The sequence below is a fragment of the Mirounga leonina genome, unplaced genomic scaffold (assembly GCF_011800145.1).
Source record: "Mirounga leonina isolate KUSES-001 unplaced genomic scaffold, KU_Mleo_1.0 Mir_128, whole genome shotgun sequence".
NCBI lineage: Eukaryota > Metazoa > Chordata > Mammalia > Carnivora > Phocidae > Mirounga > Mirounga leonina.
Window position 1 is genome coordinate 1,475,029 of NW_023270320.1, and position 26,531 is coordinate 1,501,559.

The 26,531-nt window shown below is 41.7% G+C and overlaps 1 protein-coding gene across 3 annotated transcripts in view; it reads left to right on the forward strand.

The window, feature by feature from the left end:
• The first annotated feature begins 15,524 nt into the window (after positions 1-15,524).
• The window catches only part of INTS10 (integrator complex subunit 10), a 41,658-nt gene continuing 30,651 nt past the window's right edge, over positions 15,525-26,531 (forward strand). Inside the window, exons 1-8 of one of the 3 annotated variants that reach the window (XM_035003902.1) lie at positions 15,525-15,735; positions 16,320-16,387; positions 17,629-17,732; positions 18,445-18,584; positions 22,963-23,044; positions 24,421-24,561; positions 25,592-25,763; positions 26,194-26,363. In XM_035003902.1, the coding sequence (XP_034859793.1) occupies positions 15,607-15,735; positions 16,320-16,387; positions 17,629-17,732; positions 18,445-18,584; positions 22,963-23,044; positions 24,421-24,561; positions 25,592-25,763; positions 26,194-26,363 (1,006 nt within the window). In that variant the 5' untranslated portion in view covers positions 15,525-15,606. Of the gene's footprint in view, positions 15,736-16,319; positions 16,388-17,628; positions 17,733-18,444; positions 18,585-22,962; positions 23,045-24,420; positions 24,562-25,591; positions 25,764-26,193; positions 26,364-26,531 lie in introns of those variants that run through there. The other 2 variants (XM_035003900.1, XM_035003901.1) reach the window with 2 other exon arrangements.

Sequence of the window (26,531 nt, forward strand, 5' to 3'; positions counted from 1 at the left end):
AAAGACCTAAGAAGACCTTAAGTTACACCTCAGCCTGATCCCTGACACAGACATCTTAAAAAATATTTGTAGAAAAACAAACCAAAACAGCACACCCTGGGGAAGGAGGAAAATCTGGTTTCCAGAATTACCATATTATAAGATTTCAATGTCCAGTTTTCAATTAAAAATCACAAGGAATAAAAATAAATAGGAAAGTGTGGCACATTAAAAAGAAATAATAAAAAAATAAACAGAAACTATCTCTAAAGACCTGATATAAGAGATGGGATTTATTTCAAACTGAAAAAAAAAGTTATAATGACAAAATAGTCATAGTAATTTTCTAGTGTAAGTTCTGGTTCTGGCCTTGAAGTATGAATTCAAATTGCACTTACATTCCTTCTATAAAAAGCAGTGGTGAATAAATCTAACCAAAGAGGCAAAGAATCTATACTCAGAAAACTATAAAATACTCATGAAAGGGGTTGAGGAGGACACAGAGAGATGGAGGGATGTTCCATGCTCATGGATTGGAAGAACAAATACTGTGAAGATGTCAATGCTACCTAGAGCAATCTGCACATTTGATGCAAGCCCCATCAAAATACCATCCACTTTTTTCAAAGAAATGGAACAAATAATCCTGGGGTTTGTATGGAACTAGAAAAGACCCCGAATAGCCAGAGGAATGTTGAAGGGGAAGGGCAAAGCTGGTGGCATCACGGTTCTGGACTTCAAGCTCTATTACAAAGCTGTCATCATCAAGACAGTATGGTACTGGCACAAAAACAGACACATAGATCAATGGAACAGAATAGAGAGCCCAGAAATGGACCCTCAACTCTATGGTCAACTAATCTTTGACAAAGCAGGAAACATTATCCAATGGAAAAAAGACAGTCTCTTCAACGGATGGTGTTGGGAAAATTGGACAGCCACATGCAGAGGAATGAAACTGGACCATTTCCTTACACCACACACAAAAATAGACTCAAAATGGTTGAAAGACCTAAATGTGAGACAGGAGTCCATCAAAATCCTAAAGGAGAACACAGGCAGCAACCTCTTTGACCTCAGCCACAGCAACTTCTTCCTAGGAACATTGCCAAAGGCAAGGGAAGCAAGGCCAAAAATGAACTATTGGGACTTCATCAACATAAAAAGCTTTTGCACAGCAGAGGAGACAGTCAATGAAACTGGAAGACACCCGGTAGAGTGGGAGAAGATATTTGCAAATGACATATCAGATAAAGGGCTAGTATCCAAAATCTATAAAGAACTTCTTAAACTCAACACCCAAAGAACAAATGATCCAATCAAGAAATGGGCAGAAGACATGAACAGACATTTTTCCAAAGAAGACATCCAAACGGCGGATAGACACATGAAAGAGTGCTCAGCATCACTTGGCATCAAGGAAATCCAGATCAGAACCTCAATGAGATACCACCTCACACCACTCAGAATGGCTAGGATTGACAGGTGCAGCCACTCTGGAAAACAGTATGGAGGCTCCTCAGAAAGTTGAAAATAGAACTACCATATGACCCAGCAATTGCACTACTGGGTATTTACCCCAAAGATACAATGTAGGGATCCAAAGGGGTACGTGCACCCCGATGTTTATAGCAGCAATGTCTACAATAGCCAAACTATGGAAAGAGCCAAGATGTCCATCAACAGATGAATGGATAAAGAAGATGTGGTATATATACACAATGGAATATTATGCAGCCATCAAAAGGAATGGGGTCTTGCCATTTGCAATGACGTGGATGGAACTGGAGGGTATTATGCTGAGCGAAGTAAGTCAATCAGAGAAAGACATGTATCATATGACCGCACTGATACGAGGAATTCTTAATCTCAGGAAACAAACTGAGGGTTGCTGGAGTGGTGGGGGTGGGAGGGATGGGGTGACTGGGTGATGGACATTGGGGAGGGTATGTGCTATGGTGAGCGCTGTGAATTGTGTAAGACTGTTGAATCACAGACCTGTACCTCTGAAACAAATAATACATTATATGTTAAAAAAGAAGAAGAAGAAGAAGTAGAAGATAGCAGGAAGGGAAAAATAATGGGGGGGAACGGGAGGGGGCAATGAACCATGAGAGACTATGGACTCTGAGAAACAAACTGAGGGTTTTAGAGGGGAGGGGGGCGGGGGGATGGGTTAGCCTGGTGATGGGTATTAAGGAGGGCATGTACTGAATGGAGCACTGGGTGTTATACACAAACAATGAATCATGGAACACTACATCAAAAACTAATGATGTAATGTATGGTGATTAACATAACATAATAAAAAAAACTAAAAAGCTAGAAAACATATAAAACAACTGTGTTCAAGCACTAGGCAGTACTCAGCATAGGGCTACCATCCTGGAGGAAAGGAGGTACAGTAGGTGAGCTCCAAAAACACCCGGACTTTCTCTCTGAAGGCATTTTCCAAAAACAGTATAGGAAAATGGAGGTCAAGCAGAGAACTATCTCTAAGCAAAGAAACAGAGGTTGGAATTCAAAGTTGCTAAGGCACATGAAATTTGAGGGGCAGGTTATCAGAAGGGAAGGAGCTGCAGAGAAAGAATCTCCAAAATCTGCCTGGGGTTCCCCTGGAGGTTTTTGGTTTTTTGTTTTTGTTTGGTTGGGTTTTTTTTTGTTTTTTTTTGTTTTTTTTTTTAAAGATTTTATTTATTTGACAGAGAGAGCACAAGCAGAGGGAGAGAGAGGGAGAAGCAGGTTCCCTGCTGAGCAAGGAGCCCGATGTGGGACTCAATCCCAGGACCCTGGGATCATGACCTGGGCCGAAGGCGGCCGCTTAACCAACTGAGCCACCCAGGCGTCCCTGTTTTTGTTTTTTTTACATATCCTAAGCTATGTATGTGAAGGATGAGGCCCTGAAAAACCTAACAGAGAAAGCTGCTAAGGGATTGAAAGCTGACGAGAAATGTCAGGGATTTCACAGTGCCCAGGAGACACTGACCCAGCCAGAAAGAAGAAGCATTGGTCAATATCTTTGCTATTTAGTTTTGACATCAGAATGCTCATTTCTTAGAAGAAAAGACCATGCTCTAGAATTGAGGGAAAAATTGAAATAACTAACATTTAAAAACCTAAAACTAAGCTTTAATAAGGTCAAGGTGGGGGGCGCCTGGGTGGCTCAGTTGGTTAAGCGACTGCCTTCGGCTCAGGTCATGATCCTGGAGTCCTGGGATGGAGTTCCGCATCAGGCTCCCTGCTCAGCAGGGGGGTCTGCTTCTCCCTCTGACCCTCTTCCCTCTCTTGCTATCTGTCTCTCATTCTCTCTCTCTCAAATAAATAAATAAATAAAATCTTTTAAAAAAAAATAATAAGGTCAAGGTGGTCCACATTAATTTAGCTACCTACAAAAATAAAGTTCAACACTCTTTTAAAGAAAATAAAATAATCCAGAGCCTTTAAAATAAGTCATCAACTGTCTAGTATACAGTCAAAAATTACTAGAAATTCATGGGTCACCTGGGTGGCTCAGTCTTTAAGCATCTGTCTTTGGCTCAGGTCATGATCACAGAGTTCTAGGATAGAGCCCCGCATCGGGCTCCCTGCTCAGCGGCGAGCTTGCTTCTCCCTCTTTCACTCTCCCTGCTTGTGTTCCCTCGCTCACTGTCTCTCTGTCAAATAAATAAATAAAATCTTTTTTAAAAATTACTAGAAATTCAAAGAAAATCAGAAACAGACACACAGATATCTCAGATGTTGAAATTAGCAGGAATTAGGATTTTAAAATAACTATAGGGGTGCCTGGGTGGCTCAATAGGTTAAGGATCTGCACTCTTGATTTCGGCTCAGTTCATGATCTTGGGGTCATAGGATCAAGCCCTGCACTGGGCTTCACACTCAGCAGGGAGTCTGCTTGAGATTCTCTCTCTCCTTCTGCCCCTCCCCCTCTCCAAAATAAATAAATAAATCTTTAAAAAATAACTATAATAATATGTAAAAGAATCCAGAGGAAATGTTGAATATAATGGGTAAAAAGATAAGGAATTTGGGGGGCATTCTAAATATTTATTTATTTATTTATTTATTTATTTATTTATTTATTTATTTATTTATTTATATAATCAAAAAAGAAACCCACCAACAGGAAAAATCAATGAAGCCCAACCAGAAAAGAAACGACAACTAGAAAGAAATACACCTAGAGGGATGCCTGGGTGGCTTAGGTTAAGCGGTTAAGCGTCTGCCTTCAGCTCAGGTCATGATCCCAGGGTCCTGGGATCAAGTCCCACATCGGGCTCCCTGCTCAGCAGGGAGTCTGCTTCTCCCTCTCCCTCTGCTGCTCTCTCTGTCAAATAAATAAATAAAATCTTAAAAAATAAAAAGAGAAATACACCTACAAAGAAGATCACACCTAAGCACATCATAGTCAAATTGCTGAAAACCAAAGATAAAGATAAAATCTTAAAAGCACACAGATGCAGGGTCTTAAAGAGCTATCTGTACTCCATGTTCATAGCAGCATTATTCACAATAACCAAAAGGTGGACACAACACAAGTGTCCATCAAAAGACAAATGGATAAAGTAAATGTGATACACACACACACACACACACATTGGAATATTATTTAGCCTTAAAAAGGAAGAAAATTATGACACATGCTACAATATGGATGAACCTGAGGACATCACACTATGTGAAATAATCCAGTCATTAAAAAATAAATACTATTTGATTCCACTTATATAAGTTACCGAGAGTAGTCAAACTCATAAAAACAAAAAGTAGAATGTTGGTTGTCAGAGGCTAGGGGGATGGGAGATGGGGAGTTGTTTAATGGGCATAATTTTGCAAGATTAAAGTTTTGGAGATTGTTTACACACAATGTGAATATACTTAACACTAATGAACTGTACCCTTAAAAGTTGATAAAGTGGTAAATCCTGTGTTATGTATATTTTACAACAAAAATTCTTTTGAAAAATTCAAAAAAGAGATATTAAATACAAAGCAAAAGCAAAAAAAAAAAATGCAGGTGACTTCTCATTAGAACAAGTAGAGGGCAGAAAACAAAGCAAGGGCTACTTTACTTTTTAATTGACCTATAGTTGACACACAATGTTACATTAGTTTCAAATATACAATGTGATGATTCGACAACTCTATACATTATGCTATGCTCACCGTTGATTATATTCACTATGTTGTGCCTTTTATCCCTGTGACTTTTTCATTCCATAACTGGAAGCTTGTGCCTTCCACTACCCTTCACCAATTTTGCCCATCCCCCTTGCCTCCTTCCCTCCCTTTTGGCAACCACCAGTCCTCTGTATTTATGGGTCTATTTCTGCTTTTTTTTTGTTTGACTTTGTTTTTTAGATTCCACATATGAGTGAAATCATTTGGTATTTGTCTTGATCTGTCTGTCTTACTTCGTTTAGCATAATATCCTTTAGGTTCATCCATGTTATCACCAATGACAAGATCTCATTCTTTGTTATGGCTGAGTGATATTCCATTGTATGTATGTGCCACATCTTCTTTGTCCATTCACCTATCAATGGACACTAAAGTTGCTGCCATCTTTGGCTATTGTAAATAATGCTGCAGTAAACATGGGGGTGCATATATATTTTCAAAAACAAAACCAAAAACAAAGCAAGGGCATCTTTCAAGTCCCAAAACAAAATTAAAACTATCAACTATCAACCTAAAATTCTACATTGAGTGAAAATATCCTTCAAAAATGAATGTGAAATAGAGACATGTTCACATAAATGAAAATTTAAATAATTTGTTGCCTACAAATCTACACTACAAGACATACAAAAGAAAATTCTTTAGGCTGCAGGAAAATGATACCATATGGAAATTCAGATTCATAAGAAGGAAAAAAGAGCACTGGAAATGGTAAAGATAAAAGTAACTTTTAGTTTCTTAAATTTTCTAAAGGCCAAACATATAAAGAAAAATCATTTAAACTGAATGACCTGTGGGAGAGTATCATATGATCTACAACTAATTAACAATAATTAACACTACATGATACCATTTATAACATACACAGAGGTAATATATGTGACAATAATAGCAAAAGAGTAGGAGAGAGGGTAAGTGGATTGTGCTGTTTTGTTTTTCTTTAAGAACTGGTATAACAAAGAAAAAATGCAATGAAATGTTGGAAGCATTATTAGAATGGACTTGCATGCAGCAGGAGCAAAACAAAGGACAATAGTCAGTTCCTTCCAGCATATAGTGAAGAGATGAGTGCTGCTTTTATCCTCTTCTGCCCTTTATTCTCCAAATGGCTGAAACCTAGAGACTGTTAGCTGAGTTCCCTCTAGCTTCTTGTTAGGGACATCCAGTGGGAAGTACCATGAGATCTTGGAGGGCAGAAAGAAAGAGAAGTAGAGTATTTCTTGTCCACTCTCTTCCTGTATCAGCACAAGAGGTTTGGCCGTGGCTATATCCCTCTGTAACAGCAGCTTCTGCTAGGATGCCCCTCCTCCATGAGCTCAGCATTCATCCTTCAGATAAAAAGGCTGTAATCCTGCTGTCACTAGTTCCTGGTCACTCAACATCCCCTGTTGGTTCTCTTAACTCTGTGCACACTGCTGTAAATGGCTCCTTCATTAAATACACACAGGGAAACGGAACACTGGAAAACAAGAGCACACCGTGGCATCAGGCTTACTCAAATTATGGTGTCTTGGGCATGGGATGGAGTACAATGAAGAGAAAAGACTTGGAAAATCACTGGATTCTGTGGCACTGATATGTGGGTTGGCATCTTTGAAAAAGAGAAGCTTGATGTCTTGAACTTTCAACTCAAGGCATGGGTTGAAATGAGATGGTCTCCAAGGAGTTTGGTATCTCTTTGCTGCTGGGCTGCAATGACTGAGGACAGAGTCATCCCATTATCCCTCACTGTCTCCAGGCATAGAAAAAGAGTTAAGTTCCAAAATGGCAGAGTACTTGTATTGTCTTGAAGTGTCTCTCTACAGTTTGCTCATTGTTGCAAGGAGGAAAAATAATAACAGTGGAGAAATCAGACAACACCTTGAATGAGTGATCACCATAAACATCACCAGTGAGGGGCAGATGGACATCATACGCTTCCAGATGTGATTCTTGAGAAGGCTACACCATGTATGTAGTATTCATTCCACCTGGGAATGCATACCTAAATCTAGGGAAGGATCAGATGAGGCCAGAATGAGGAACTTTCTATTTAAAAGAAAATGGAGGGGAGCTAAATTCTTCAAAAAATGTCAATGCCCCCATAAAAGACAAAGAAAGACTGGAAATATTCTAGACTGAAGAACACTAAGAGAAAAGTAAATGCAATACCTGATCCAAGACTGGATTCTTCACTCAAGGGGGTGGGGGGAATGCTACAAAAACCATTAAAAATTGGCAGAGAGGGGCGCCTGAGTGGCTCAGTCATTAAGCGTCTGCCTTTGGCTCAGGTCATGATCCCAGGGTCCTGGGATCGAGCCCCGCATCCGGCTCCCTGCTCGGCAGGAAGCCTGCTTCTCCCTCTCCCACTCCCCCTGCTTGTGTTCCGTCTCTCTCTGTCAAATAAATTTTTTAAAAATGGCATAGAGATGGTAGCTTGGATAAAACAATTTTATTAAGCTTAAATTTACTGAACTTGATAACTGTACTGTGGCTAATGTGAGAGAATATCCATATTTCTAGAAAACACATACTGAAGTATTTAGGAGTAAAGGGCCATGACATGCAATCTAGTCTCAAATTGGTAAAAATAGGTATTACGTACACATACATATATATGCATAAATACATGTGTGTGTGTGTATGGAGAGAGAGAGAGAGGAAATCCATGCATATGACATAGCAAATGAAGTAAAATATTAACAGTAAGTGAAACTGGGTAAAGGGTACATATTAGTTTGCTAGAGCTGCCATAAACCAAGTACTACACTAGGTAGCAGTACTCTTGTTGACTTAAACGACAGAATATATTGTCTCACACTTCTGTAGGCTAGAAGTCCGAGGTATCAGCAGGGTTTGGTTCCTTCTAAGGGCGTGAGGGAGAATCTGCTCCAGGCCTATCTCCTGGCTTCTGGAGGTTTGCTCACAGTCTTTGGCATTCCTTGGCTTGTAGTTACAGCACCCTGATCTCTGCCTTCATGGTCACCTGGGGTTCTTCCCATGTGCACATATGTCTCTGTGTCCATATTTCCCCTTTTGTTTAAGGACACCAGTCATATTGGATTAGGGCCTAAGCTCATGCAATGACCTCAAGTTTAAAGCTCGATTACCTCCGTAAAGACCTTGTTTACCTTCTACAGTACTAGGGGTTAGGACTTCCACATACCCATTTTGGGAGGCACAAGTCAACTTATAACAGATATACAAATAACTTTTATAGTATTTTTATTCTTGTAACTTTTCTGTAAGTTTGAAATTATTTCCAAGTAAAACATATTTTTAAAAGGGAAAGAAATTCTCGGGGTGCCTGGGTGGCTGAGTTAGTTAAGCAGCTGCCTTCTTGGAGTTCTGGGATCCAGCCCCGTGTCAGGGTCCCTGCTCAAGTCTGTTTCTCCCTCTCCCTCTGTCTCTCCCCCACTCATGCTCTCTCTCTCTCTCATAAATAAATAAAATCTTTTTTTTTAAGGAAAAATTCCTGTATGACCCAGAGTGAATTATAAAACCTATTTCAGGAATAGACAAAGGAATATATCCCAAAGGAATCATAAGATCCTACCAATTCACATCCACAAGACACTTGGAATGGAAAATCAAGGCATTGACCAGAAAGGACAAATTGTGAAATTAGGGAGGGCCAAATTTGTCAATATGAGGCACTTATCAAGAATTCTAGATTCAGCTTCTTCTCCGAGAGAAGAACACAGTAGAAGGACTTTGCAACTTAGCCACAATTTCATAAATTGATTAAATTCCTTAAAGCCTTCCACAGAGGATGTACAGCCATTTATCAGGGTGATGGGCACTGGGGAAGAGAAAACCTGGGTTCGTCAGGGTTATTAGATAATGAATTAATTTGAATTAATTAATTCTGAGTTAGTTCATTAACCCTGAATAACATTAACTGCTGAAGGCCCACAGCACCACACCAGCCTACCAGTCAGGTCATAACTGGTGTCTTTGTCCAAGGCTATCTCACAGCATGTCCAACAAATCTCACAGGAAATGATCCTGTAATTATTTCCCCACAGACATGTTTAGCAACTAACAGAAAGAATTGGTTTCCTAATGGAGTAAGAGCCATTGTGTAGGAAAGGTAGAGTGAAAGTCTCTATTACTGAAAGACGCATGGAAGGTGATTCCCATTACATCCCATTTAATTCAACTGATGGTTCATCCTTGAAAAAGCAAGATGGATCTTAGAGAATGACTATGAGTTGTCATGAACTTAATCAGGTATTGGTGTTAACTTCAGCTGCTTTTCCAGATATATATCTTTACTCTGTAGTAAAAGAAATTAGCACAGCTTCTGATACTTGGTAAGCAAATGCCAAGTTGAGTGGAGCCCAAAGGGGCAGAGATTCCAATAGAATCCTATGCCTGTGACATGGAAATATTGTGTGGAGCCTCTGACAAGGGCTAATGGGAGAATCACAGTGTGAACCCAAAGCAAGCTCATGTGAAAAGCAGTTCCTAGGGGCCCCTGAGTGGCTCAGTTGGTTAAGCATCTGCCTTGAGCTCAAGTCATGATCCCAGGGTCCTGGGATGGAGCCCCAGCTTCTCCCTCTCCTTCTGCCTGCCGCTCCCCCTGCTTGTTCTCTCTCTCTCTCAAATAAATAAAATAAAATCTTAAAAAAAAAAAAGCAGTTCCCAGATTGGTACTGGAGCCTGGTGGACATTGACCCCTGACCTGTGGGATATCGACTGCCTGTGATCTGAGATGCACATCATGAACTTTCCATTATCTAAAACATCATTTATGATCCCATTAAAAAATTAGGAGTGTGTAGAATCATTCTACTATTTAGTGGAAATATAATAGATAAGAGAGAGCCTGAGCAGGTCTGAAAATCACAAGAAATTTTCATGAGTATGGCTCAGAGTCCCCTGTAGATATGTCTACAGCCTTACTACCTCTCCCTGAGCTCACGTCTGTGGCCTCACGAGAGTACCTGGTGTACACAAGGGTGTGCACAGAACGCTGGCATCTGGAAGTGGGTGACCACCAAATGACAGCCGTACTCAGGGTTGGCCCTAAGACACAATAAAAGGAAATATCTCCAGCAGGTAGAACTTTGGGCAGTTCATCCAATGGTCCATTCTGGATCTGAGGTATGAATCTCTACGGACATGGGAAGTCACTGACAGATTATCTGATAGATCAGGGGCTTGGAAAGAGCAAAATTGGAAGATTGGTGACAAAGAGATCTGGGCAAGTAATAATGTGGACTCTCAGAATGGGTACCAAATGTAAAGGCAGTTGTATTTTACATAAATGCTTCCCAGAGGACATCCACAGCGAAGAAGACTCTCACTAAATCAGGTGGAAACAAGATGACTCATCCCATGGATGTCAGTCAATCTCTTTTCCCCAGCCATTCAGTGTTTCCCCGAAAAAGTGGCCATGGCAGCAGGGATGCTATGTGTGAGCTCAACATGAACTTCCCCTCACCAAGGATGATATGGCTGGAGCTACCACTGAGTGCCCAAATGGCCAATGGCAGAAGCCAAAACAAGACCCCCAATATGGCGCCATTTCCCTCAGGTGGAGGGTGAGGGGAGCAGCCAGCTACCTAGTGGAAAGCTGATTACTTAACACTGGACCTGTTCTTCATGGAGAAGGGAGTGATTTTTCCTCATGGGAATTCATACTATTCAGATTTGTCCCCATAACATTCTGCCCGTTCCACCATTCATGCACTTACAGAACACCTTATTCATCACCATTGTATCCCATACAATATCACTTCAGGCCCAATAACTCATTTTACGGCAAAAGAAATGTGGCAGAGGAAACAGGCCCAGCACATTCACTGGTCTTACTCTGTTTCCATCACCCAGAAGTAGGCGGCCTGACAGAATGGTGGAATATGGTCTACTGGAGGCTTAATTAGGGTGTCAGCTAAACCACACCCTGTGAGGTTGGGGAACTGTCCTATCAACATAGGATATGCTTTAAACTAAGCAAGGGTAGGAGGAGAGAGTAGCCCCTCAAAATACACCCAATAATCCACTAATGGAATTTTTTCTGTCCCCCTTAAATCTTGTGCTCTGAGGATTTGGAAGTCCTAATTCTGAAGAGAGGAGGGTAACCATAAGGGAACATAGTCAGGGTTCCACTGAGTTGGAAGCAAGACTGCCACCTGACCATTTGGTGCTCCTTCCACCACTGAACCAATAGGCAGAAAGGAAAGGGGCTACTGTATTAGATCACTGATCCTAATTCCCAAGGGAAAATGGTTGCAGCTACACAAATGATGCAAGGGGACTAGTCTAGGACCCAGAGGATTTCTGAGGTACCTCATAGTGCTCCCATGTCCAGGAGTAATTACTGTCTGAAGCTGGGTTACCTAGAAATCCTGAGACAGGGATTTGAGAACACATGATTCATTGAGGGAGTGTCCTTCAAGAAAAGCTTCTAAGGGAAGGAAGCAGGATAGGGAAGAGGAAAGAGCTGAACATACATGCGGTCTCAGACAAACTTGCCCCGAACATAAAGTATACCAGAGATTTCCTCCCTTTGAGGCAAGGGCACTACCTTTTGTACCTTGTATCACTCCTGTGGGAATGGCCAACTTTTGAAGGAAGCTGAAGGCAAGTCTCTACAGAAGGAGCAGCTGTGGGCGGTTAGCAGCCCATACAGCAGTGGGAATGGGTGTGTCGCCTGGGAGAGGGGACGGTGCAGGGCACACAGCCTCTACTAGAAACAATGGGAAGCTGCAGCAGCCCCCCTAAAATATGTCCTCTGCTGGTAGGAATCGGTAGAAATAGATGGACACTGTAGATGTGAGGATAATGGATAAAGCAGATTTTCTGAGGAAGCCAAGGCTACAGGATTCAGAGCATGGGTGGTTTTGGCCTGGAACAAAAGGGACCCTCTATCCTCTGAAACCAGAGGGAATGAAATCTCTAAAATTAAAGGTTTAGGCAAATTGATAAGCAAAGGGTGAAAAAAATTCAAAACTCACCTAAATTGTATTGAAAGCCTACATGCCTGGCATATCTTAGGGTTGAGATAGTAATAGCATAAGAGACAGGCCCCTGATCTAATGGAGCTTAATGTCTGGCAAACCATCAGTTATAAAACAGTATAAGGACGATGGAACCAAGGAGGGACGGGTCAGGGAAGTGTTATCTGAGACACGAAGAATTAGTTCCTTCCGCGCTAGCAGTAGGGAGTGTTCTGAGCAGAGCAGATGTGATAGCCCACGTGAATGCCTGGGGATGTCGGAGAAGACACCACAGGGAAGAACTGAACGTTCTGGGATTGTGGGGGGAGGGGTGGTAGCAAAAGGTAAGGCAGAGCCATGCCTGCAAGCCAGGTATCAGCGCATTGGAAACCATCAGAGGGTTTTAAGAATATGTACCCCATGACGTGTTTGGTGTTGAACAATAAATAGGGCCGTGGTTCCAAAATTGAAGGAGGTAAGTAAGGCCTGATGGCCTCAATCTCCTCGACTGAAGGCAAAATCTTCTGCTCAAGGTGAAGAGCGTATGAGCACTTGAGAAAAATTACAAAGGCTTTAAACAGCTGGTGAAAGAATGGGAGGTGGGAGTAGTTGAGGGCTCAAATCGATACTAAGCCCTGGAATTTGGTGCAGCATCAATCTGCACCTGTGTGTGCTATGCACCAAGAGAACTCAGCCTCCTCTGCATTCATTGAACGTATATTTATTGCACCTATTTCAAGCCAGTTGCAACATCTGGGAAGATGCACATAGGCTGGATCCAGGGTTGGTAACTTGAAGAGTGGATATAGTGGTGGGATCAGAATGCACAGACCTTGAACATGCTGCATGTCAGAGCACAGACTTCAGCATCAGTAGGAAAGGAGAAGGACCAGGAGGAGTCAAATATACTAGAAGAATGTAGGTGTCAAGGAAATAGAAATCCGCGAAGCTAAAATCCAGGAGAAGAGAAATGAGGGAATTGCTGAAAAGAACCAAGTGCTGGCAAGTTAAGATTTGCATTTGTGAATTGGAAGTTTTTCAGGTGGAAGGTAAAAAGCAACATAGAGTTTAATACAAATCACTGAACTGAGTTTAAGGAACTTCAGGCTGGATGCCGGGCATTTTACATGACTTAGAAGTTGTGGTGGAGAACGTGAGCCAGGAGCTCAGATTCTTAGTGAGCCTTCAAGATCACAGCAAATAGGTCAAAATATGGCAACTCTCCTTGTGTGGTACCTCCTTTCTGTACTTCCAGATGTCAACATGACATCCTAGGAGAAATGTTTAGCTGGACACCTTTCAAAATTAGGAAGTTGGCAAGAAAATAGCTACAAATCTTACATTGTATTCTGGCAAAAAGTAAGAGGCTATTTCAACTGGTTGGTACCTAAATACAACCAGAGCTCCCTTATTTAGCCCCTAGATGGAAAATATTAATTTACATCTGTAATCTAACATAACACTAGAGAACTAAAGACTTAGGGACGAGTGTACAATTTTGTTTTGGTAATTCCAGACCCAAAACATGAAGTTTAAAAACCAAATCAGTTACTTTTGCCACTCGAAAATCCTTACATAGCACTTTATTAAAATAAATAATGAAAAAATTTAAGGCAGCAATGTTTTCATGACCTATAGGTTATAAGATAAAAATTACTCTGAGCTGTTTAATTTTCTACCTTCTTTTCTACAAAGCCAAAAGAATTCTGTCACGGGGCAATCCTGGCCTACAAAGTGATGGCACGATTAGGCTATTGCTGTGCATAATCAGGGGACATTAAAGAGCATCTTTGGAACCAGAATGCTTCCTCAAGTACGCTATCAATAGATAATGACTGATGTTAATGCAGTGAATCTAGCTAAGATATCTTTGGGGCTACTAATGAAACAAAATCAAATTTTAAAAATTTTGAGTAAAACGGGCGCCTGGGTGGCTCAGTCGGTTAAGTGTCTGACTTTGGCTCAGGTCATAATCCCAGAGTCCCAGGATAGAGCCCCACACCAGGCTCCTTACTCTGCTAGGAGTCTGCTTCTCCCTCTGACCCTCCCCCACCTCGTGCTCTCTCTCTCAAATAAATAAAACCTTTAAAATTTCTGAGTAAAGGGGAAAATAATTAAAAGTGCTATTTTTAGAATGGTATCATAAACTAAATAGCAAAATAAAAGAGCTTGGATTTGACAGCAGTGGTGCTTTATACTATTTCTTTGTGCCTGCCCTTCTTGGTACTTATCTCTAAAGTTAGCATACGAACTCACTATTAACTTTAAGATCATTTATTTATAAATTATCACAATTAGTAAGAATAATTAGACCTTATATATACCCATGAATAGTAATGTATATATTCATATTTATTTAAAATATGATTTTTCATGTATATAAGTACCTAGTAATTTCTATTTTTAAAACATACCAGCTTTGAATCCTTAATCTCTTGGCTTTAAATCAAATAAATCAAAGATATCAGTGGTAAATAGAACTTGCTAAAACTTTTTGTATATAGAACTTGGATTGAAAACTAATGAATCCACATTTGGGTACATTCTTCCTAGTAGGCAGGTAAGTATTGCTACTCCAGCTCTTAAATGCGGCCTCCCCTTCACCAGAGGAGGGAGACTATTTCGTTTTCCTTCTCTCAAATGGAAAACAAATCTGGAGTTTTGGTGAAAATGACACTGATTTGATGGGAAGAGATCATTAAAATGGCCTATTTTTCTGTAGGCCACATGTCCGTATCATTGTAAAACCTCTGCTGGGACAGGAATAATCTTTGTAGCCCCTACTGCATGCAGCAAAGCACTTTTCAAGTACTAATTACCGCAATTACTCAAAGTTTGTTGCAGAAATCAGCGAATAAAGGCGTAACAATATAACGTGGACATACTTAGAAAAGATAAAATGCACCAGAACGAACGCTAGGCACTACGTTGCCCCTCTGTGCCTTGGCCCCTTATCTGGCCTCAGACTTTTTCCCATAAACCTAATCCTGGGCAATGACCCAAGGACAAGTTCCTCAACTCCGCCCGGGGCCGAGGGAGCTCTGCGCGCTCCTTCCCGCCGCCTTCCAGGCCGCTCTCTGCCTTTTCCTCTCAAACTTCTTCCCAGCCTGGTCCGGGATACCAGACCCGAGGACACCCCGGGACTGCCCTTCCGCAGACCTCCAGGAGAGGGATAGAAGAACCCGCCGAGGCGACTCGGCGAGTATGGGCTCTCGCGCATGCTCCCTGACTGGACGAGAGTCACGCTGGAGCCCGCAAGAGTGGGAATCCACTTCTCCACATTTTGCAGGTGACCTGGAAAAGTCGGTACCAAAACACTAGGTCCTCAAAGGAGGAAGGGGCCGGACGGTTACTGAGAGCTGACCGGAGGAGGCTGCTCGCAAAACCCGGAAAACACTTCCGGATTAGCCAACCTCGACATGCGCAGAAGCCTCCCCCGCGGCAGCGGCGGCGGCGGCTGTGGTTCCAGAGCCGGAAGGTAAACGACTTCAGCTGCCCGCGGCCTGACGCCTCCTGGGTCATGTCGGCCCAGGGTGACTGCGAGTTCCTGGTGCAGCGAGCCCGGGAGCTGGTGCAGCAGGACCTGTGGGCAGCCAAGGCTTGGCTGATCACAGCCCGCAGCCTCTACCCCGCCGACTTTAACATCCAGGTGAGGTCAGGCCCATGCACGCGGCTGCCTCCGCGTAGGTGTGAGCACTTCGCCGCACCGGGGCTGCCCTGGCCGCCAGCTCTTCCCGCCTTGGAGGGGCCGGCCGCCTCCAGTCCGGCCCGCCCCGCACCCTCTCTTCCCACTCTCGCCACCTCCTCCGCCCCGCTCACCGACACCCCTCACACGTCCCCTCTCCCGCGAGGCCGGCACCTGGAGACACAGCGGACCCCGCTCGAGGTCCGGGTGGCTGGAGGCGTGGGGGTGTTTTGCTGCTCGGTGGCCGGGACGGCACCGCATCGCCCCTGGGAAAGGCCGTTCTCGCTCCTTCATCATGATGGCAGCCATTTGTTTGGTGCCTGCTACTTTTGAGACAGTATTCCTCCATTCTTGGGTACCGAAGGATTGTAAGTGAGCTCCAGGGTCGCACTCGTAAGCCCCGTGGCTCTGTGCCACCAGGTGATGCTTTGCTATCAGGCCCTCCCGGGTTGGGAGTGCTGAGTGAAGGCCAGCTAGCGCTGCGGGCGGTGAGCTGGGACCAAGCCCCGGGCGGAGGTTGTGACCCTCTGGGCTGATATGTGTTTCAGTATGAGATGTACACCATTGAGCGGAATGCCGAGAGGACCGCCTACGCTGGGAGACTGCTGTACGACATGTGAGTTCAGCCTGCAGCGCCCGGGATCTCTCGTGAGGTTTTGTCTGTGTGTGGAAGTGGGAGTTGGGGGAGGATCTTCAAGTTCATCTACATCTCTGGTATCTAAAGCTTACTTAGTCTTACGGCTAGGCCTTCAGTTAACTGCTGACATGCCTTCTGCAGAGAAGTCTTCTTATATTTTATTCTTGGGAAAACTTTTATTCACAATAATTTATTTTGCTTTAGAAATAATACGTGGAAATAATACGTGCTCTTTGCAGTTCAGACAATACTGAAGTGTAGAGAATAACAAGTGCAAGTCCCTCCAACTCAACCAGTTAAGTTTTGTGTGTCTGCGTATACACAAATGTACTGTGTACATGTGTACACAGTACAATACATGAAGGTTGGTTTTTGTGGGGAAGGGTTACAAAAGTGAAATCATGCTACATGCCTCACACTGCAGCTTGCTTTCTTCACCCCCGGCCATGGAGGGATGCCTTTATTTTTCAGTATGTAGAGCTCTTCTTTTGCATATTTGCATAGCATTTCATAATACTGGTGGACATTGAGGTAGTTTCCAATTATTTGAGATTATATTCAGTGTCAGTAAGCAATTTTGTACCCATATTTTAGTGTTTTTCTATAGAGTAGATTCTTAAACATTGATTTTCACAGTCAAGGGTATACACAATACACTATCAAATTACTCTTCGAAAAATACTATTCCAATTTACATTTCTACTAGCAGTGTATAAGAGTGTCCATTTTCCCACACATTTGCCAGCATTGGATATTATCAGTCTTTCTATCATATTTTAATTTTTGCCAGTGTGATAGAAAGTGGTATCTTACTATTTTTTAAAAATTTGTGTTCATTGTATTACTAATAAGACTGAGTATCTTTTCAAGGGTTCTCTTTGGCTGTATTCTTTCTGTGATTTGCCTTTGCCCACTTTTTCTTTTGGGTAGTTTTTTTTTTTTTTTTTCTTTTAGTTCTTTTTTCTTGTTGATATTTAGGAACGCTTTATATATTATGGTCATTTGTTTTTTCACTTATTAAAAACTCTAAAGACTTTTGTGATTAACTTCATTTTCCTTAGTTTTTATTTTTATATCTTTATTTTGGCTTGTTTCGGTACATCTACATATTCACTTGTAATAAAGAAAAATGTGTATTTCTCCATATGCTAATGTTCTTTTCTTTTTGTAATACTATATAGAATCTGACATTTTAATTTAATGCATTAATTTTAAAATAGGTTTGTGAATTTCCCAGATCAGCCGGTGGTGTGGAGAGAAATCAGCATTATTACATCAGCATTAAGGAACGATTCACAGGATAAACAAACCCAATTTTTAAGAAGTAAGAATGGAGTGATAACTAATGGTGTATAAATTACCGCTTCTGAAATACTAAGTTATATACAGAAATTTCACAGAAAATTCAACGTCTGTGGTATTGGTACCCAAATGTGTGTTTGTTCTTGACAATTGAAGTCTCTTCAAATGGTGTTACTTGGTCCCTTGAGTATTTGTATAGAAACCTCTAAGCTTCCTTAAAGGGTGTAGATTTATCAGTTAGCCCAGGGAATTGAATATATTTTTAACAGATTTTATAGTGATCAGAAAGCATCTGTAGATTAGGCAGATCTCCACAAAACAGGAGAGAAACTTTTAGTGATTTATGACCTTTCTCATTAACCTTCACTCTGTGTTGGTTGCCATAGCCAATCAAAGATTTCAAATTCTGGATAAAAAAGTGGGTGGTTTAGGTCATTTCACCTTAAACAAATGCATCCTCTTTATCTCAGCCAACAAGCACTGTTGTGACCCTTCACTTATGCCATTCTTGTCTTCTGGATCCAATAAGGCCTCCAAATGTTTTAGGGTCATTCAGCAAACATCTGTGTCCAATACCATCTGACCCAAAGGCCTTCTAGGTTGTAGGTAAAACTCAAACAGTGATTCTAAATGTAGTATTTACTGTTCTGTACATGAAAATGCCTTATTTCCACTTTAGCTTCGGGATTTTCTTTCTGAAAGAAATTTTTAAAAGTAAAATGTGTTATGTACAGGTTTATTTGAAACTCTCCCTGGTCGGGTCCAGTGCGAAATGTTACTAAAGGTTACGGAACAATGCTTCAACACGTTGGAACGATCAGAAATGTTGCTTCTACTTTTGAGACGCTTCCCTGAAACAGTGGTGCAGCATGGGGTATGACTTGATCCTTTCCTTTTTGTCAAAAGAAAATAAAATCGATCACCACATTCATCAGTTGGGTTAGAAGCTATAATGTGTATTATTCTAAAGCAGAAATTCTGAAGAACACTAGGTAAGATTGAATTTAAATCAAGGAATCTTCATCAGTAAAGCTGAAAGGATGTCACTGTCCTCAAACTTTATAAATTTCCAGTGGAAGTAAGTTTCCCATCAGTATAAGGAAACAGTCACCAAGCTTTGACAGTGCTATTTATTTGCAGTCTGTAAAGTACAGTAAAGATTTGGGGTTTTTTTAATCCTATTCTAGAGGTGCCTGGGTGGCACAGTTGGTTGAGCGTCTGACTTTTGATTTCGGCTCAGGTTGTGATCTCAGGGTGGTGAGATTGAGCCCCACGTCAGGCTTCCAGCTCAGCATAGAATCTGCTTGAGAGGGCGCCTGGGTGGCTCAGTCGTTAAGCGTCTGCCTTCAGCTCAGGTCATGATCCCAGGGTCCTGGGATCGAGTCCCACATCGGGCTCCCTGCTCTGCGGGAAGCCTGCTTCTCCCTCTCCCACTCCCCCTGCTTGTGTTCCTGCTCTCGCTATGTCTCTCTCTCTCAAAAAAATAAATAAAATCTTTAAAAAAAAAAAAAGAATCTGCTTGAGATTCTCTCTCCCTCCCTCTCCCTCTGTGCCCATCCTCCCCCGTGTGCACTCTCTCTCTTCAAATAAATAAATCTTAAAAAAAAATCCTATTACATTCTAATCAACAATGTTTGAATTTAACTGAGAGCCATAGTCTTTTCTCTTCACAGGCATGTTTTTCATGTGCTTTTCCCTCTATTCCTTTTATCTGTAATAATTATTGAGTGCTATTGGCAGGCATTAGTAAGTGTTAGGTATCTCCTTCCATACTCCCTGGACCCCTTGAGGTAGACAGTATCCCACTTTACAGATGAGGAAACAATCTTAAATATGTTCGTAACTTCCCATAGCTAGTAAGTGGGAGATTCAGGATTCAAATCATTAACTCTATTTTTTTCTTTCTTTTTTTTTTTATGTTATGTTAATCACCATACATTACATCATTAGCTTTTGATGTAGTGTTCCATGATTCATTGTCTGCATATAACACCTAGTGCTCCATGCAGAACGTGCCCTCTCCAATACCCACCACCAGGCTAACCCATCCTCCCACCCCCCTCCCTTCTAGAACCCTCAGTTTGTTTCTCAGAGTCTATAGTCTCATGGTTCGTTTCCCCCTCCGATTCCCTGCCCTTCATTCTTCCCCTCCTGCTATCATCTTCTTTTTTTTTTAACGTATAATGTATTATTTGCTTCAGAGATACAGATCTGTGATTCAACAGTCTTGCACACTTCACAGCGCTCGCCATAGCACATACCCTCCCCAATGTCTATCACTCAGCCATCCCATCCCTCCCATCCCCCACCACTCCAGCAACCCTCAGTTTGTTTCCTGAGATTAAGAATTCCTCGTATCAGTGAGGTCATATGATACATGTCTTTCTCTGATTATTTCGCTCAGCATCATACCCTCCAGTTCCATCCACGTCGTTGCAAATGGCAAGATCTCATTCCTTTTGATGGCTGCATAACATTCCATTGTGTATATATACCACATCATCTTTATCCATTCATCTGTTGATGGACATCTTGGCTCTTTCCACAGTTTGGCTATTGTGGACATTGCCGTTATAAACATCGGGGTGCACGTACCCCTTCGGATCCCTACATTGTATCTTTGGGGTAAATACCCAGTAGTGCAATTGCTGGATCATATGGTAGTCTATTTGCAACTTTTTGAAGAACCTCCATACTGTTTTCCAGAGTGGCTGCACCAGCTTGAATTCCCACCAACAGTGTACGAGGGTTCCCCTTTTTCCGCATCCCCGCCAACATCTGTCGTTTCCTGACTTGTTAATTTTAGCCATTCTGACTGGTGTGAGGTGATATCTCATTGAGGTTTTGATTTGGATTTCCCTGATGCCAAGCAATATTGAGCACTTTTTCATGTGTCTGTTGGCCGTTTGGATGCCTTCTTTGGAAAAATGTCTGTTCATGTCTTCTGCCCATTTCTTGATTGGATTCTTTGTTCTTTGGGTGTTGAGTTTAAGAAGTTCTTTATAGATTTTGGAGACTAGCCCTTTATCTGATATGTCATTTGCAAATATCTTCTCCCATTCTGTCATTTGTCTTTTGGTTTTGTGGACTGTTTCCTTTGCTGTGCAAAAGCTTTTTATGTTGATGAAGTCCCAATAGTTCATTTTTGCCCTTGCTTCCCTTGCCTTTAGCGATGTTTCTAGGAAGAAGTTGCTGCGGCTGAGGTCAAAGAGGTTGCTGCCTGTATTCTCCTTTAGAATGTTGATGGACTCCTGTCTCACGTTTAGGTCTTTCAACCATTTTGAGTCTATTTTTGTGTGTGGTGTAAGGAAATGGTCCAGTTTCATTCTTCTGCATGTGGCTGTCCAATTTTCCCAACACCATTTGTTGAAGAGACTTTTTTCCATTGGACATTCTTTACTGCTTTGTCGAAGATGAGTTGACCATAGAGTTGAGGGTCCATTTCTGGGCTCTCTATTCTGTTCCATTGATCTATGTGTCTGTTTTTGTGCCAGTACGATACTGTCTTGATGATGACAGCTTTGTAATAGAGCTGGAAGTCCGGAATTGTGATGCCGCCAGCTTTGCTTTTCTTTTTCAACATTCCTCTGGCTATTTGAGGTCTTTTCTGGTTCCATACAAATTTTAGGATTATTTGTTCCATTTCTTTGAAAAAAGTGGGTGGTATTTTGATGTGGATTGCATTGAATGTGTAGATTGCTCTGGGTAGCATTGACATCTTCACAATATTTGTTCTTCCAATCCATGAGCATGGAACGTTTTTCCATTTCTTTGTGCCTTCCTCAATTTCTTTCATGAGTATTTTATAGTTTTCTGAGTACAGATTCTTTTCAAATCATTAACTCTATTAATTCAAACTCTGTTGTTTATTCTTACCCACACTATCTTTCAAGCTTCTGGCCCCAGTTAACCTTTTCTATACCTCCTTCTATTAGTTTCCTAGGGCTGCTGTAACAAAGTACCAGAAAACTGAGGGCTTAAAACAACCAAAATTTATTCCTTCACAGTTCTAGAAGCTGAAAGTCCAAAAGCAAGGTGTAGGCAGAGCCATGCTCCCTCTAAAGGCTCTAGGGAAAAATCCTTCCTGCCTCTTCCTGGCTTCTGGTGGTCACCAGCAATCTTTGTCATTCTTGCGCTTGCAGCTACATCATTCCAGTTCCAGTTTCTGCCTCTGTTGTCACATGGCTTTCTTCCCTGTGTGTCTGTTCCTGTGTCTTTACATGACCGTGTAAGGATTGTAGTCATTGGATTTAGGGCTTGCCCTAACCCACTGTGCCCTCTTCTTAACTAATTGCATCTACAAAGACCTTACTTCTTTTATAAGATAAAATTTATGTAGGCTCACATTCTGAGACTCTTGAGTGGATATGAATTTTGGGTGGATGCTATTCAACCCAATACATTCCTTGATCATTACTCAACTATTAGCTTTTCGTGTTTTATTATCTTTTCCATTGTTTTACCCCTCCCCCGTGCATCGCCAAGTGATCCCAAGGAAGATAATGCAGATGTCTGGGTGGATTTTGATAAGCCTGCTTTCTACTCTGCTAGGGAATACATGGTAGAAAGTAATGGAAAGGTGGCCTTAAAAGTCAAACAGTTGTGTCCAGCCTAGCCGAGGCTGAATGACTGGCTACTCCTGACAACTCTTAAAAGTGGTAAGGTTTGTCGACATAATACATCTTGATGTAGAGAATACAGTTTCTACATTTTGTAGAAAATCTCTACATCTCCTTTATCATTCTAACTAGTTCCAGTGCTTCCTTTAAGTTTCTGTAGACATTTTAACGTTTTTTTTTTTTTTAAAGATTTTATTTATTTATTTGAGAGAGAGAGAGAGAATGAGAGACAGAGAGCATGAGAGGGAGGAGGGTCAGAGGGAGAAGCAGACTCTGCCGAGCAGGGAGCCTGATGCGGGACTCGATCCCGGGACTCCAGGATCATGACCTGAGCCGAAGGCAGTCGCTTAACCAACTGAGCCACCCAGGCGCCCCACATTTTAACGTTTTAATTTTGCTAGTTCAGAGGAGAATAACCAAGACAAAGTAGTCAGTGGTCAGGTGAATTTGGGGTTTCCTTCTGAGCTGTGTTGCTGATATATTTTGTTTTCTAGTCCTTAAAATGAGAATATTTGTTTCTTGAGGAAGATTGCATATACAAGCTGTTTGTTAAATTTAAAAAGCCATTTCTTTATGTAATTCTGACATCTTAAACTGTAACACGTTTAAATGATTAACTGTATTTTGAAACAGGTTGGCCTTGGGGAAGCATTATTAGAGGCTGAAACTATTGAAGAACAAGAATCTCCTGTTAACTGCTTTAGAAAATTATTTGGTAAGAAAAATTGTATTTTGTGGGCGCCTGGGTGGCTCAGTCATTAAGCTTCTGCCTTCGGCTCAGGTCATGATCCCGGGGTCCTGGGATCGAGCCTCACGTCGGGCTCCCTGCTCCGCGGGATGCCTGCTTCTCCCTCTCCCACTCCCCCTGCTTGTGTTCCCTCTCTCGCTGTGTCTCTCTCTGTCAAATAAATAAATAAAATCTTTAAAAAAAAAAAAAAAGAAAAATTGTATTTTGTATTAATTCCTTATGTAAGAATATGGCAGAGTAAGTATCATTTCAGGGATAAGGTCATTTGTGGAAAGCAAAGGAACTTTTCATATTATGAAATTTAAATCCTTGTTTATTTTTTTAGTCCAAAAAGCATTTAAACAACTTCTAGGGACCCCTGGGTGGCTCAGTCAGTTAAGCATCTGCCTTTGGCTCAGGTCATGATCCCAGGGTCCTGGGATTGAGTCCCGCATCAGGCTCCTTGCTCAGCAGGGAGCCTCCTTCCTCTGCCTCTGCCCCTCCCCCTACTTGTGCGCACACTCTCCCTCTTTCACTCACTCTCTGGCAAATAAATAAAATCTTATATAAAAAAAATAAACAACTTCGGGGCGCCTGGGTGGCTCAGTTGTTGAGTGTCTGCTTTCAGCTCAGGTCATGATCCCAGAGTCCTGGGATCAAGCCCCGCATCGGGCTCCCTGCTCCACGGGAAGCCTGCTTCTCCCTCTCCCACTCCCCCCTGCTTGTGTTCCCTCTCTCGCTGTGTCTCTCTCTGTCAAATAAATAAAATCGTTTTTAAAAAAGATAAAAAAATAAACAACTTCTAAATTTTTATTACATAACATTTGATTCCTCTGAAAGAATATGTGTAATAATATATTCAAGTATGAGGCATAATAATAAACATCTGAACTGTCACCCAGTGTAAGAACTGGACCCTTACCCATAATGTAAAATCTGCTTGTGTATTTCCTTGCTCACTCCATCCACTAGTGTCCCTGTGCACTGCAATTTTTAAATAAATGGGCCATAAAGGTTTTTTCCCTATGTATTTTATTTTATTTATTTATTTTTTTTATAGATTTTATTTATTTGACAGAGAGAGAGACAGCGAGAGAGGGAACACAAGCAGGGGGAGTGGGAGAGGGAGAAGTAGGCTTCCCGCTGCCGAGCAGGGAGCCTGATGCAGGGCTCCATCCCAGGACCCTGGGATCATGACCTGAGCTGAAGGCAGATGCTTAACTGTCTGAGCCACCCAGGCGCCCCTTTCGCTATGTATTTTAGATACTACATAAAGTGAACTCTAAAATAAATTTTGTTTCTATCAGAATTGTAGGGTAGACAGACAACTTAATTGTTTTTTTCTTATTTTTCCTCTTCAACAGTTTGTGATGTCCTTCCTCTAATAATTAACAACCATGATGTCCGATTGCCTGCCAATTTATTATATAAGTACTTGAACAAAGCAGCTGAATTTTATATCAATTATGTCACTAGGTCTACTCAAATAGAGAGTCAACATCAAGGTAAGTGAGAATACCCTGCAATTTTATTTATACAGACTTTAGTAAATTGCAAACTCAAAAATCCCTCATCGTTCTGATTATTCTCTGGATGCGTACCAAGATGGTTCCTGGAAAAAAATACTGCAGGTAAGAAATAAGACTTTTCTGGAACCAATTATACACTTTGAAACAGTCAGCTTGCTGAACCATAATATTAGGGTCCTGAGCTTCATACATGTACCACAGCTCAAAGGTCATTTCTTGCTATACCAGTAGCCAGTTGTGGGTCCTTCAACAAAACACACAATGTGTTGGGATTCTGTGCTCTTGCCTTTTTTATATATATATTTTTTAAGATTTTATTTATTTATTTGACAGAGACACAGCGAGAGAGGGAATACAAGCAGGTGGAGTGGGAGAGGGAGAAGCAGGCTTCCCGCGGAGCAGGGAGCCTGATGCAGGGCTCGATCCCAGGACCCTGGAATCATGACCTGAGCCGAAGGCAGACATTTAACGACTGGGCCACCCAGGCGCCCCTAGGATTATTTAAAATATATATATATATATATTTTTAGATTTTATTTATTTGCGAGAGAGAGAATGAGAGACAGACAGCATGAGAGGGAGGAGGGTCAGAGGGAGAAGCAGACTCCCTGCTCAGCAGGGAGCCCGATGCGGGACTTGATCCCGGGACTCCAGGATCATGACCTGAGCCGAAGGCAGTGGCTTAACCGACTGAGCCACCCAGGCGCCCCTAAAATATATTTTTATTTATTTATTTGAGAGAGAGAGAGAGCACAAGCAGGCAGAGGGGCAGAGGAAAAGGGAGAAGCAGACTCACTGCTGAGCAGGGAGCCCAATGAGGGGCTCGATTCCAGGACTCTGGGATCATGACCTGAGCCAAAGGCAGACGCTTAACGACTGAGCCACCCAGGCGCCCCTCTGCTCTTGCCTTTTGAACAGGGATTCAGACTTTGTCTTTCTCTGTCAAGTACTATATACATAGTAAATAGTAAGATTAATTATAGGATTCTTTTTTCTCATTTCCCAGGTGCCCAAGAAGCATCTGATTTAATGTCACCTAGCAAACGGAGCTCTCAGAAGTACATAATAGAAGGGCTGACTGAAAAATCATCCCAGATTGTGGACCCTTGGGAGAGGTTGTTTAAGATTTTAAATGTTGTTGGAATGAGATGTGAATGGCAGATGGATAAAGGAAGACGGTAAAAAATTGTTCATTTCTAGAATTGCTTAGCAAGCCTCCTGATACTGTAATCTCAGGATTTTTAAAAACAAAAACACTTTCTTAAGAAGCATATAATGTGTAGATATACTTTCCTTTGGTCAACTTCTATAACCTTGGTATTTATGCAAAAGAGAGTGGTTTTTCACTTTATTAAAAGATTCCCAATGGAAGTATGAACTTGTAAGATGCTGTTGAGCTTGAAGCACTTTTTGTCATTCAGAGGAGAGAGTAGCTACTTTGTCATGTCTCTGTCCTGAAATAGTGGTCTGATCACTGCTGTAATTCGGAAGGGGAATTACCCATGCCTCCAGCTACATTTGGTAAAGGTCACGCTTCTTTTGGGGCTTTTCTCTAGACCTTTTGCTGATAAGCCGAATAATTACTTTTTATCATCCTTCATCTTTCAGAAGCTATGGTGATATTTTGCATAGAATGAAGGATCTCTGCAGATACATGAACAACTTTGATAATGAAGCTCATGCAAAATATAAAAACCAAGTGGTTTATTCGACTATGTTGGTCTTCTTTAAGAATGCATTCCAGTATGTCAACAGCATACAACCATCTCTATTCCAAGGTTGGTTAAAGAATTCTAGAGTCTCCCAAAATACTGGCTTTAGCTGGGGTGATGAAGGTGATGAAAATGTTTACCTTAACATTGTTCTTGGATCCAGATCATTGTGGGGTGACACCAGTGCTTTTTTTAAGTTGTTGGTAGTTTTTATGTAAGTATGTTTTCATTTAA